This window comes from Aethalodelphis obliquidens, unplaced genomic scaffold, assembly GCF_003676395.1.
Source record: "Aethalodelphis obliquidens isolate GAN/ISIS:26980383/991018 unplaced genomic scaffold, ASM367639v1 scaffold30, whole genome shotgun sequence".
Taxonomy (NCBI): Eukaryota; Metazoa; Chordata; class Mammalia; order Artiodactyla; family Delphinidae; genus Aethalodelphis; species Aethalodelphis obliquidens.
The window spans coordinates 5,617,037-5,629,447 of record NW_020837974.1 but is presented as its reverse complement, the minus strand read 5'-3'; the positions used below and the strand labels follow the sequence as shown (position 1 = coordinate 5,629,447).

General features: G+C 45.3%; 1 protein-coding gene across 18 annotated transcripts in view; it reads right to left on the bottom strand.

Annotated features, from left to right (window-relative positions):
• The window catches only part of TRRAP (transformation/transcription domain associated protein), a 110,967-nt gene that overhangs the window by 18,787 nt on the left and 79,769 nt on the right, over positions 1 to 12,411 (bottom strand). For 10 of the 18 annotated variants that reach the window (XM_027125796.1, XM_027125794.1, XM_027125808.1 and 7 more), the window contains 7 exons: positions 8,643 to 8,871; positions 7,768 to 8,033; positions 7,094 to 7,194; positions 5,663 to 5,864; positions 4,282 to 4,446; positions 2,779 to 2,869; positions 730 to 929 (listed from right to left, as the gene is read on the bottom strand). In XM_027125796.1, the coding sequence (XP_026981597.1) occupies positions 730 to 929; positions 2,779 to 2,869; positions 4,282 to 4,446; positions 5,663 to 5,864; positions 7,094 to 7,194; positions 7,768 to 8,033; positions 8,643 to 8,871 (1,254 nt within the window). Of the gene's footprint in view, positions 1 to 729; positions 930 to 2,778; positions 2,875 to 4,281; positions 4,447 to 5,662; positions 5,865 to 7,093; positions 7,195 to 7,767; positions 8,034 to 8,642; positions 8,872 to 12,411 lie in introns of those variants that run through there. The other 8 variants (XM_027125800.1, XM_027125807.1, XM_027125813.1 and 5 more) reach the window with 5 other exon arrangements.

The following is a 12,411-nucleotide window of genomic DNA, read 5'->3' as shown; positions in this document are numbered from 1 at the left end:
CGCCCACCCGGCCCCACCACTGACAAAGCTCTTCTCGGCACCTGGCGCACAGCAGGCGTCAGCACCAGACTGTGCGGAACCAGGGGGCCGCCCGGACACTCATGCCATGAGCTGTGTTCTTAACAATGAGAAGCAACTGTCCTGAACATTTAAAGAAAAAAAAAAAAAAAAGACCCAAGACCCCACTTTTTGCATCATACACATACCTTTCTGTTGAGCAACCAAGGAAAAAAACCTATTTTCAGATCCCTTCAGTGTACTCTGCACACACACAAAATAACACAGTACTAACGAGGGGGCTTGTGGCCAACCAGACAAATATCTGGGCAACAAAGCCTGATTATTCTATCACCGCCACTAAGGTTGTGGCCTGAGAACCAGCTCCCAGCTCCTGGAGACGAGCGGCCAGTGAGTGAGCCCTGCCCACACCACCGCTGCTCCCTGGTCACTGGTGGCATTTCAGTGATTAAGCTCATACACGCGAACAAAATAAGCATTTTAAGGCCAGAAATGGCTTTCTCAATCTCATCTTCTTTTGAAGTCTTCTGCTTCCAATATTAAGGCAGCGCTAGCGTGCAGACCTGAAGTATTTGCTGTTCCACCGTTCAATCCAACAACAAACATATACACAACCAGGCAGGTAGTCTCAAGAGAACATGGCCATGAAAGCATTCCAAACAATCCGTCCCCTCCGCAGGATGCCAGCACCCCCGAGACCACATCACATACCTCCTCGTGCCAGTTTTCCCGGAACCAGACCATCTGATCGACGATGCCTTCCAGGGAAGACAGCAGGGTCGGGTGCAGCTCCCGCTGCATGTGCATGATTCGGCTGCAGCGCCACATGGGGGCTGTGGCTCTTATGGGCCCTGGATCTGATGCAGAATGGGACTGGTTACCCACTGAACTTGGCTGCTGCTGTCCAGAATCTGAGAGCAACACACACAACGCCAATGTCAGCGCCAAACTGACCGATGGGAGAGTCGGTGCTCTAAGGACCCACCGGCCAAAGGAACGCTGGTTCCTGCCGGCGTGGGACACATCCCGGGGCGCTTCCCAGGGGCTGTGCGGGAAGCGCCCTGGCTCTAAGGAGAGGGCGCTGCGGAGAGCGCAGCCCCTACAACTGGGCTTCCAGTGGTTCCAGGAGGCGTATGTGTTGAGAGAGAAAGCAGGTATGGCAGCACGTAACTGGTGGGTCTGGGTGAGGGTGTGCAGGCTTCACTGGACTCTCTAACTTCAGTGGAAGTTTGAACATTTTTTTAAATGTCTGGCAGAACATTTCAAAATTCATTCCTTGTATTAGAGCTCAGAGAATCTAGTAGTTAACAAGTCAGCCTACATGTTTTCATCTAGGTAAACCAAACCACATGTATAAAATGCCATCTTTGAAAAATACAGTCACTCGGGCTTCCCTGGTGGTGCAGTGGTTGAAAGTCCGCCTGCGGATGCAGGGGACACAGGTTCGTGCCCCGGTCCGGGAAGATCCCACATGCCGCGGAGCGGCTGGGCCCGTAAGCCATGGCCGCTGAGCCTGCGCGTCCGGAGCCTGTGCTCCGCAACGGGAGAGGCCACAACAGTGAGAGGCCCACATACCGCAAAAATAAAAAATAAAAAAATACAGTCACTCACTATATAAGAAATATGTTGTAGGGACTTCCCTGGTGGTGCAGTGGTTAAGAATCCACCTGCCAATGCAGAGGACACGCGTTTGAGCCCTGGTCCGGGAAGATCCCACATGCCGCGGGAAGATCCCACATGCCACGGAGCCCGTGCGCCACAACTACTGAGCCTGTGCTCTAGAGACCGCGAGCCACAACTACTGAGCCTGTGTGTGCCACAACTACTGAAGCCCACATGCCTAGAGCCCGTGTTCCTCAACAAGAGAAGCACTGCAATGAGAAGACTGCATACTGCAAAGAAGAGTAGCCCCCACTCGCCGCAACTAGAAAAGGCCCGCACGTAGCAATGAAGACCCAAGGCAGCCAAAAATAAATAAATAAATAAATTTTTTAAAAAAGGAAAAAAGAAATATGTTGTAGAACCTCCTTTGCTCATTCTTTTAGCTTCAGCTCTCTTAGAATAAAAAAATCTTAACTTTCAAATGACCAAAACACGAATCTACCCAGGTACCCAGGAGGTTGGAGCTAGCACGCTGTGCAGTCCTCACCCACCCGGCGCAGGACCAGAAGATGCTGCCACTGTCCAGTGGATGGAGTCACCTTCCTAGCCAGACTCTGGCCTCACAGCATAAATGTCTACATATTAAAAACGTGGTAAAGCAAGTAAACGTGGTGTTTACAAAGCACCATGCTTAGTGGGTAACTGAAACCATTAAATTATTTCTTTATGCACCAGAACTATTCAATATAGATTATAAACCTCTATTTCGAGTACGTTTTTACATTTGGTGAGATTGATTTCTATGCTGATCCCCTGACAGCTGAAGATATTCCTTATAACACCGTAACTGACATTTATAATGTTTACCAGGATGCATTTATAACTAATGAGGCAAGTTCAACTTTATAATTATCTATACCTAAAAATTTCATATATTTTTTTCTACTTAGGGATCGAATCACTCAGGTAGATGAATACCCTATTACGCTGTGGCGAAGGAGAACCAGAAACTTCACTGGGAGATCAGGTTTTATCTTCCAGACCCACTGTCCTCTCAGGGACTAAACACAAGACCAGCCCACATGCTGGAAAGGAGCTGCAAGCGAGCATGTGTCCGCGGCAGTGGGGACCTGGCCACTGCACCCCCCAGAGACGTACCGCTCTTGTAGCGCTCCCGCTGCTCTATCTTCAGGGTCAGGTACAGGGTCCGGATGGGAAAGTAGACGGCTTGGGGATACACTCGTCCAACCTGCTCTGAGACAGTCAATCATGAGTGGGATGCTGGCCTGCACTTGGCCACACCACCGACCTAATACACACGAGGCCGGATTAAACAGCAAGTCAAACATCTAGTTTAGCTTTAAAATATCCAAGAAAGAGCAACATGGTGTACTTCATCAGTTCTGCCCCAGGACTACTGATGACAGAGGGAAACCACACTTTCATTTGATTCAGTTAATATGAGGATGACAAACACTCAAGTCCCTGGATCTCACTCGGGCAAATGACAGGAAAACACAAAATGACACCAGTCTTGATTCACCAGGAACTGTGAGCTGATTCTAACTGACAACAAGGCTCACTAGCGAGTAACTTTACTCTGCGTAACTGCAGGAATGAGGAGACTGAACTTTTTCTCTTTAAGGTAAGACATGCCGGTTTTACCAAATTGGGGTTATATGGCTCCTTCAAAAGGGCTGAGCAGACATTACCCAGCTCTGCCACAGGGTGGCTGGCTAACGTACAGTAAGAGATATTCAATGAATGACAACACCAAGTAAAGGGAGTCTGCACCTTGACAGATCAACTCCAAGCGAATTAACAGTCAGTACCCAGGAACATAGCTGCAAGCGCTCAAGGGAAAAATAAAACCACTTCTGGGTACCGTGTGGATGATGCACCCCATGTGAAGAACAGACAGAACGATGAACAAGGAGCATGTCCCCAAATGCTCGGTTATGACGCTGTTCACATGTGAAAATTACATATATGACTGTAATTTTATAAGCAGCAGCACAGTCAAAGGCACTCGATCCCAGACCGACTGTATCCAAATCTCTATTGTTCAGGCCCTTCCCCTCTCGGTCTTTTTGCAGGAGAGGGACAATCTGGAGCCACTCTCAAAATAAGGGTCATGAGAGCCCTTCTACAGGACCCCGGGCCCCGGTCTGTCCGACTCCCCAAGCCCACCCAGGGCACACAACTTGCAGCCTCGACAGCTGCGGCTGAACAACTAACTGTACAAAGGGCAATAAATACCACAACTGGGCTGAGTTTTCTTCCGGAGGGAAGCTCTGAAGAGCAACTAGCACACAATGGGATTTCAGCCATAAAGTATCAACCAGATACACACTCACTGTGAGTAACTGAGTACTCACTAGTGACCTTACATTTTAAGAGAATGTTTATTTTACGTGTATCTTATGTGGCAACACGTTCAAGGAAAGAAATGACCATTTTAACACTGTAACTCTAGCAGATTATTCCACGCCAACCCTGATATATTCTTCAGTCACTTTCAATTGTGCTTTATATCAAGTGATATCTAATTGTGTACGTCTTCCCATCTCTCTTTGAGCATGCGCATTTCCTTTCTGGAAAAAAAAAGGATGTGAAATGAAGACAATTTTTTTGTGATCAAAGATGCCTTGCTATTCCCACCTGGCTAATCAGGTTCAAAAGCAGCTTTCCCTCGGAGCCAACCAGACAGGTGAGCAGCTGTGGGATCCAGGCCAGCCACTGGATGGGTGGCACACCGATGCAGTACTTGTCGACAGCATCTGCCAAAGTATTTTTGTCATCATCAAAACTCAAGAGCCACAGCACCTAAGACAGAAGGGAAAATTCTAGAGTTGAATGAAAATTCTAAGGCTCTGATCAAGTGACCTTTCCTCCCACATTAAAATACTATATAGAGTAACTTCACTGGCATTGTGGGAAAATATCTATAAAAGGCCCAACAATATTGCTAAACCTAAACGTAAATCTTATGAATAAAACTGAAAATTTCAATATAGCTTTCATCCAGATTTAGCTTTAATGCCCACTAGTAACTGACCCAGTCGGCTGGCTAGTGGTGGCCAGTGTGACCCCAAGGGGTTTCAGCCTGCTACTCCACACTTGCAATCTCCCCAGAACAAAATGGGCTTCTGCTAAAGATCTCAGGTGACAACCACCCTAGTATCAGGTAGGCCCTGTGTTGGCAGCCTGGTGTCCAGGGACGTCTGAAACAATTACATCTAAAAACAAGCAAACCTGGAGTCAAGACAGTGAGGTGGTGTCCTGGTGTGACTACAGTCGGCTTTAACTACTAGGTGCTGGTGTTCAATCCAAATTTTGATGTTAAACCAAGGAATTCTAAAACCTCCTAACCTTTAACGGATGAAACACAGAAGCAGAACTTATTCTTAAGTTTCTGCAAGAATGGAGTCTGGGTTGCATTGATGTGTTTCCCGGGAGGGCTGAGAAGGCTCAATACTGGGGAGGACACTTGGGCTCAAGCGGCCCCCCACTGGGCCCAGGTCAATACCGGCCTTGTGCCCGGCACTGTACTGGGGGCCCCGCGGATGACAACGCAGGTGACTGAGACCTCACCCTGCAGCGTGTGCAGAAACCAGGGGATTCAACGTCACCTGTGACTAGAGCTGACCGGCTCTGTGACTGTGTGCATGGTCCCTGCAGGTGAGAGATCAGAATCTAACAGGTGTCTAGCAGGTAAGCTCTCTGGGCAGACCCCTCAGCAGTCTGCAGGAATCTTTGTCCAATGTGAGGTCCCACAGCAAACACTGGACTTGAGTCCTAAGACCCAGACTCTAGGTTCAGTTTTGCTGCTTAGAAGACCTTTGATTCCAAGTATGTCCAGGCCTCCATTTTTCAGCTTGAAGTAGAACTGTGGACTATACTTCAAAAGGTGAAGGGAAATGAGAGGTAAGGCATGAGGAAATGCCTCATGCCCAGCACAGATCAGTAAGTTGCTGAATTTTCATCTAAACTTAAAGGCTACCGGGTGGTCTTTGGTCAAAGCTAATTCTTTCAGTCTCACCTTGGCTAAGTATTTTCTTGACTTGCTCTCATTCTGATGCCGGCACGCATGCAGGTAACAGGTAATGGCAGACACTCCAAGATGCAGCTGCCGCTCCTTCACGAAGATGTTTTCCAGGTAATCGCCCCACATGGCCCAAGCTTTCACCAGCACATCGTGCATCTGCACAGCTGCAGAAAAGGCTTTGTTTGCTTCCTCAGACCTGTGAAGACACAAAATCAAAACAAATTTTTTTAGGTGAACATCATTTAGCAGAAAATCAACCATTTTAAAGTGAATAGTTCCATGGCATTTGGTACCTTTAAAATGTTGTGCAACTGCCACCTCTATGTAGGCCACAAACATTTTCATCACCCCAGAAAACTCCGACCCATGAAGCAGTCACTCTCCATTCCCCCAACCTCCAGCCCTGGTGACCACTGACCTGCTTTCTGTCTCTATGGATTTATCTACTCTGCACATTTTTTATTAATGGAATCACACTGTGATTTTTTTGTCTGGATTCTTTCAATCGGCATTGTGTTTCTGAGGTTCATCCACGCTATAGCACATGTTAACACTTCCTTCCTCCTTATGCTGAATAATATTCCAGTGTTTGTATACACCACATCTTGTTTATCCATTCACTTGAGTTGTTTCGATATTCTGACTATAGTAAACAGTGCTGCTGTGAACCTTCACGAACAACTACCCGCTTGAGTTCCTGTTTTCAACACTTTTGGGTAAATACCTAGGAGTGGAATTGCTGGGCCATATGATAATTTTTTGTTTAGTTTTCTGAGGACCTGCCATACTGTTTTCCAGTTGACTGACCCCTGCTCTAAAGCAAGAATCATCTCCATAAAAGCAATCAACTCTGGGGGCTTCCCTCGTGGCACAGTGGTTAGGAATCCGCCTGCCCACGCAGGGGACACGGGTTCGAGCCCTGGTCTAGGAGGACTCCACACGCCTGTGCACCTAAGAGCCTGTGCTGCGCAACAAGAGGCCACCACAATGAGAAGCCCACGCACCACAATGAAGAGTAGCCCCTGCTTGTCGCAAATAGAGAAAAACCCACACACAGCAACCCAATGCAGACCAAAATAAATGAAATAAAATAAATTTATTTAAAAAAAAAAAAAAAAAGGAATCAACTCTGTTCCAAAATGGCATGCTGAGAAACTGGGGCAACGAATCCATGTAATCAGCAGTTCTCTGTTCAAGCAATTCATGTTTAAAAAGTTTTTTAAGTACTACACTCAAGCTGGCCCGTCAATTTGCTGCAAATTATTACCTTCCTAGAGGTACAATATTTGAAATATCATCCCTGACAACTGTCACTAAGTCATATCAATTTCTAGCTTGATCTTCACATTGGCTTCAAGTTATAAATAACTATTTAAATAATCTGATGAGTCTTTCTCTTATCCTCCATCTATATAACATACATACTTGTTGATCTGAGCCAAGAACATTCCCTTCAGTGCATAAAATTCAGCCGTCATCTCTTTTGTGAAGTATTTTAAGTTTGTAGATTCAATAACTTCAAGGCCCTGTTTATTAAAAACAGAAAAAAAGTTCTTGAATTTTCTAGACAATAATATAAAAACTTCATTAAAATATTGATCTATGTAGCAACTCCGAAAGGTCATTGACAAATATACTTTAAATTGACAACAGGCTTGCCCACCGTGAATATTTGCTGACTAACAAGTAGTATTTAAACTCAATCACTAAATGCAAATTCAGTTCTAGACACCGTAATGGTATTATTTTCTCCAAAGCTTTACCATATCTAGTCAGTTTCATTGTTTTTATTAATATTCCTCTGAACATAGCCCAAATCTACCATATACCCTCATAGTTCTGCAGTTTTTAATTTTCTTTCCTTAACTACATTAACCAAGTAGAATAGAGACCATCACATATAATTCATTCAAATACTCAAGCGGCTTCCTGTCCCTTTCTTGTTTTGGCAGGACTGTTCCCCAAGACCAGAGCTGTGTTTGTAAAGTTCTAGCCTCTTTCCCTGTTGTCTGAACCAGGCGTTTCCACATGGACCCTTCATTCCTCCCCAGACCTCCTGGGCGTGGGCGGACAGGCACAGGGTCCGGCTGGCACTCTACCTGCATACACTCGTTCTTCCCCATGACGCCTGCCAGTTGCAGGTAGCATTTGACTTGCTGCCGAATCTTCTGGAAGCAATCCACGATAGGGACGGTTGGAATAGTATGAATACGACTTAATATATCCAGAGCTACATTGACCAGTCCCTGTTTTCGGGCAATTTTTCCATACTGGATGATTGCTGAAGCCGACGCGTGAACCCCAAGCATAGCATTGTTTGAACTTGGATCATGCTGAGAACTATTCTCATAGGCAGTTACAATAGCTAGAGAGCAAAGAAATGAGTTTTCAGTCCATGTCAAACATTTTTCAAAGTGTTCCACAATAAGGCTTAAATAAAAAATGAAAAACAAACACACATGGCTTATGCAATGGGAAGCTCTGTGATAAACCCTCATTACTTTTCCTCGTATTCTGTATCAAAAGGAAGATCTAAGAAGCACTAACTCTTGAGTTGGGTGTTACCGTCTTGGCTAACTAAACCATGAAGGTCGCTCTGAACAAACAGATGCCTGGCAGGTTGAGGGGAAGAGCAGAGGGGACCAGGGCAGGTGAAAGAGGCTACACGCTGCCACCTGAGCGCAGCTCTTCCTCAGGGGGCTTCAAAAAACAGAGGGCCACAACCCAGGCTGTGATCCCACTGGCCTATGCCCCTGCTGCAACAGTGTCCAGCAGCACGTCTGTTTTAGCTGGAAAAAGGGAACAGGTAGGGGGAAATTCTTCCCATCTTTCACCACCTTCATCTTTACCCTGTCATAACAACCACCATCTACCATGCCAGAAAAAGGAAAATCCGGTAAAAGAAAAAAACCAACAAAACAACAAAACATAACCAAGACATGAAACCAGAACAGTGGGGTGTCTGGAAAATTACATGATGAATGCATGCCGGACCAGGTAGGTTTACCCTGGTAATGATGCTGCCGCCACATGAAGACGCTGCTCCAGTGGGACAAATCGTCAGACACGATGGGCAGCCGGTTCCTCCAGGTCTTCACCACTGTCTTCATGTCATGCAGGCTGTTGTTCCTTCCCAGGTTGGTGGGCTGTAAGCCTGCGTTAATTTGAGCGGCTTCCTGAAGTTCAATGATTTGTTGGGCTGCCTAAAAGGGACCAGCGTAAGAGATTCCACAGTGAGCATTAAGATTGCAGGAGGATAACAAACCAGAGTCAGTCAGGAATCCTCACTGTGAAGAGCTCACGATTCAATTACCAAAGGAAGCGCTGTGCCTCAGATGCCACGTTTAACTTACTCCATACCTCAAACGCTACTCTCGTGGTCCCTGTCCCCATCCCCCATTTTAACGCCTCTGCTCTGTGGCTGCTGTGACACTGGGGCCTGGAGAACACCGACTCCCCCCGCCCCCCCATAACTATCCTTTTTCTGTTCCCTTTGCCACCAGCTAAGTGTGGCTCTTTGTCTACCGACGCCTAAGACCAGAACAGCCTGGTCCCCCTGCCCTCAAGCTTTACTTCCATGAACATTTGAAGCCCGGAGCCATGTCAAGGCATCTCAGAACACGGTTCTAATGATCTCTTTGGGCTGATACATGCATTTGCATCACATCCCTATAAATCTGTCCAGGTCACTACCCTTTAAACCCCAGATGTGTTGCTGGCTCCAAATTTATGGTGCCCTCTCCTTACGGGGAGGCCTTGGCCACAATTCCGAGCCTATTCAAACTCTACCTGTCAAGCTTCACCTGCTCTCCCACAGGGACTTTTCCCTTCTCTAAATCCTTGTATTTATTTTCTGTCCTACCACATGGCACTGAATCATAGACTCCCTCTTAAAATTTTGTTTCTTATGGATATGTCACCTCCCTCCAGCCTAATTCTCTTTTGAGGCAGAAAGTTTTAAATTGTTTGAATCCCCAAACACAGCACCAAGTTCAGTACTCAGTATCCTTCTGTTTCATCTTAATTTTAAAAATTTAGGAATTTATGTTTTCCATCTATACTTCATTACATTTAAGTTTAATTCATTACATTCCAGTTTCTGAAACCTTTATCTCATCCTTCCACCAAAAGCTTACCGAAAATAGAACAATGGGATATTTGTTTTATAAGAGCTTTACTGAGGTATAATTGAAACATCATCGAAATCACCTTTTAAAGTGTACAGTTCAGTAGTTTTTAGGACAGATCTTCCTCAACTTACCATGGGGTTATGTTCCAATAAACTCATCCTAAGTGGAAAATACCTGAAGTTGAGAATGCATTTAACACACCCAACCTACCAGACATCCTAGCTTAGCCCAGCCAACTTGAATGTGCTTTAAAACATTCACACTATCTAACCCAAAGTCTATTTAATAATAAAGCGTTGACCTTCTCTTATATTTTAGTAACAACTGTACTGAAAGTGAAAAACAGAATGGTTGTATGGGTTCAGAATAGCTGTAAGCATGTGCTTGTTGACCCTCGTGACTGCATGGCCGACCAGGAGCTGAAGCTTGGTACCACTACCCAGCACCACGTGAGTATCATACCACATACGCTGGTCTGGTCAAAATTCAGTGTTCAAAGTATGGTTTCTACTGAATATAGATTGTATATATATATTTTTTCACACCATCATAAAGTCAAAAAATTGTTTCACACCATCATAAACTCAAAAAATTGTAACTCAGCAACCATGTATATTTTTCCTAGAGCTATATGACCATCAACCCTATCTAGTTATAGAAAGAAGCCCACAGGGTAGCCTCTCTCCACTCTTCCTCCCCTAGAAGGTGACAACCACTAATCTACTGTTTATCTCTATGGATTTGTCTATTCTAGACATTTCATATAAATGGAATCATACAATATGTGGCCTTCTGTGTCTTGCTTCTTCACTTAGCATACTTTCAAGGTTTACCCATGCTGTAACACATACTGGTACTTCATTCCTTTCTACTGCTGAGTAATACTCCATTGCATGAATATACCATTTTAATTTATTCATTCATCAGCTGATGGTCATTTGGAGTATTTCCACATTTTGACTATTATGACTATTAACACTATAGACATTTGTGTGCAGGTTTTTGTGGAAAGTTTTAATTTCTCTTAGATTTACACCTATGGGTGAAATTGTTGAGCCTATGGTAATTCCATGTTTAATATTTTGAGAAACTGTCAGACTGTTTCCAAAGAGCAAGCACTATTTTACCATCCTACAAGCAACATACGAGGATTCCATTTTTCTCCACATCCTCACCAATACTTGCTATTACCTTTTTCATTCTAGCTGTGCTAATGTGTATAAAGTGGTATCTCATTGTGGTTATGATTTGCATTTGCCTAATGACTAATGATGTTGAGCATTTTTTTCATGTGCTTATAGGTCAGATAAAACTTTTTCAAATATTCCTGAACTGGGCTTCCCTGGTGGTGCAGTGATTGAGAGTCCGCCTGCCGATGCAGGGGACGCAGGTTCGTGCCCCGGTCCGGGAAGATCCCACATGCCGTGGAGCAGCCGGGCCCGTGAGCCATGGCCGCTGAGCCTGCGCGTCCGCAGCCTGTGCTCCGCAACGGGAGAGGCCACAACGGTGAGAGGCCCGCGTACCGCAAAAAAAAAAAAATTTTGAACTACTTCTATAAAGTCTGTGGTCTTTGTAGAATGTAACCACTAGAGTCTCTGCTCAGTTAGCTTACTGGTCAGCAAATGATTAGACAGAGATTTCCGTAAAGACCTGAAATGATAAGGCTCTGTGTGCCTTTTGCGGCATGCCCTCATCCCTCAGCCAGGCAATCTTCAATTCTGCCTCAGCCTTTACTTCCCACTTATACAGAGCCCCAAGGTCAGCCAGAGGTGAAAGCTTAGGATCTTCTCAAGTCTCTCCTGAGCATGTGTGCACAGGATGTATGTGTATGTGGTCTTCTACATTCCCAGGAATACGTTAAAGCTTTTCACAATGATATAGACAACTCATTTTCTAATCTTCGCTTTCCTGGGACTGGTGTTGCTACCTCAGGCAGCTGTGATATTAAACAACTGCCAGGGACTATTTCTGACAAACGCTCTCACATATGACTTTCTCTACTGAGCGAGCTCTGAGTCAGGTCAAATAGAGACAAACCCTGTGAATAGGGTTTTTCTAAGAGCTGTAGTGCTGGTTAAACAGTGCCAGCATTCTGGGGCTGGGTTCTTTTTCGGGGGTCTCTAAATCTGTACTGTCTTCCACTGGTGGCTGCTAGGCTGGTTTTCACAGCTACTATGGTTGGAAGCCACTGGCTTTCAAGGCAGAGCTGGGGAGAGGGGTAATGGAAATAGGACAATTAAATGCCACAAACCTTGCTATTCTTACTGAAATACAGCCGTTTTTCCTTAAATGCTCCCTGGATTACTGCAAATCTTTAAATTTCAGAGTTGTGAAAAGTTGGTTTTAACAATTTCCCCCGTTGTGCCCATTGCTGCTATGAAGAAGTAAAACTTCAGAGGCCCTTATGCTGCTCTTCTGGACAACATGACAGCAGAGTCACTCCCTCTGCAACAGCGCTCAGACTCTGTGTTTCTTCCTGACTAGTGGCTGATCCAGGAGCCCAGTACTGATGTTTTCAGTAGGCCAAAGGGGTAGACGCACCATCTAAAATCCCTATCATAAGTCTGGGGTCCTAGAGTCAGTTAGACAGGAATGTTGCTGTGCAAAAGCACC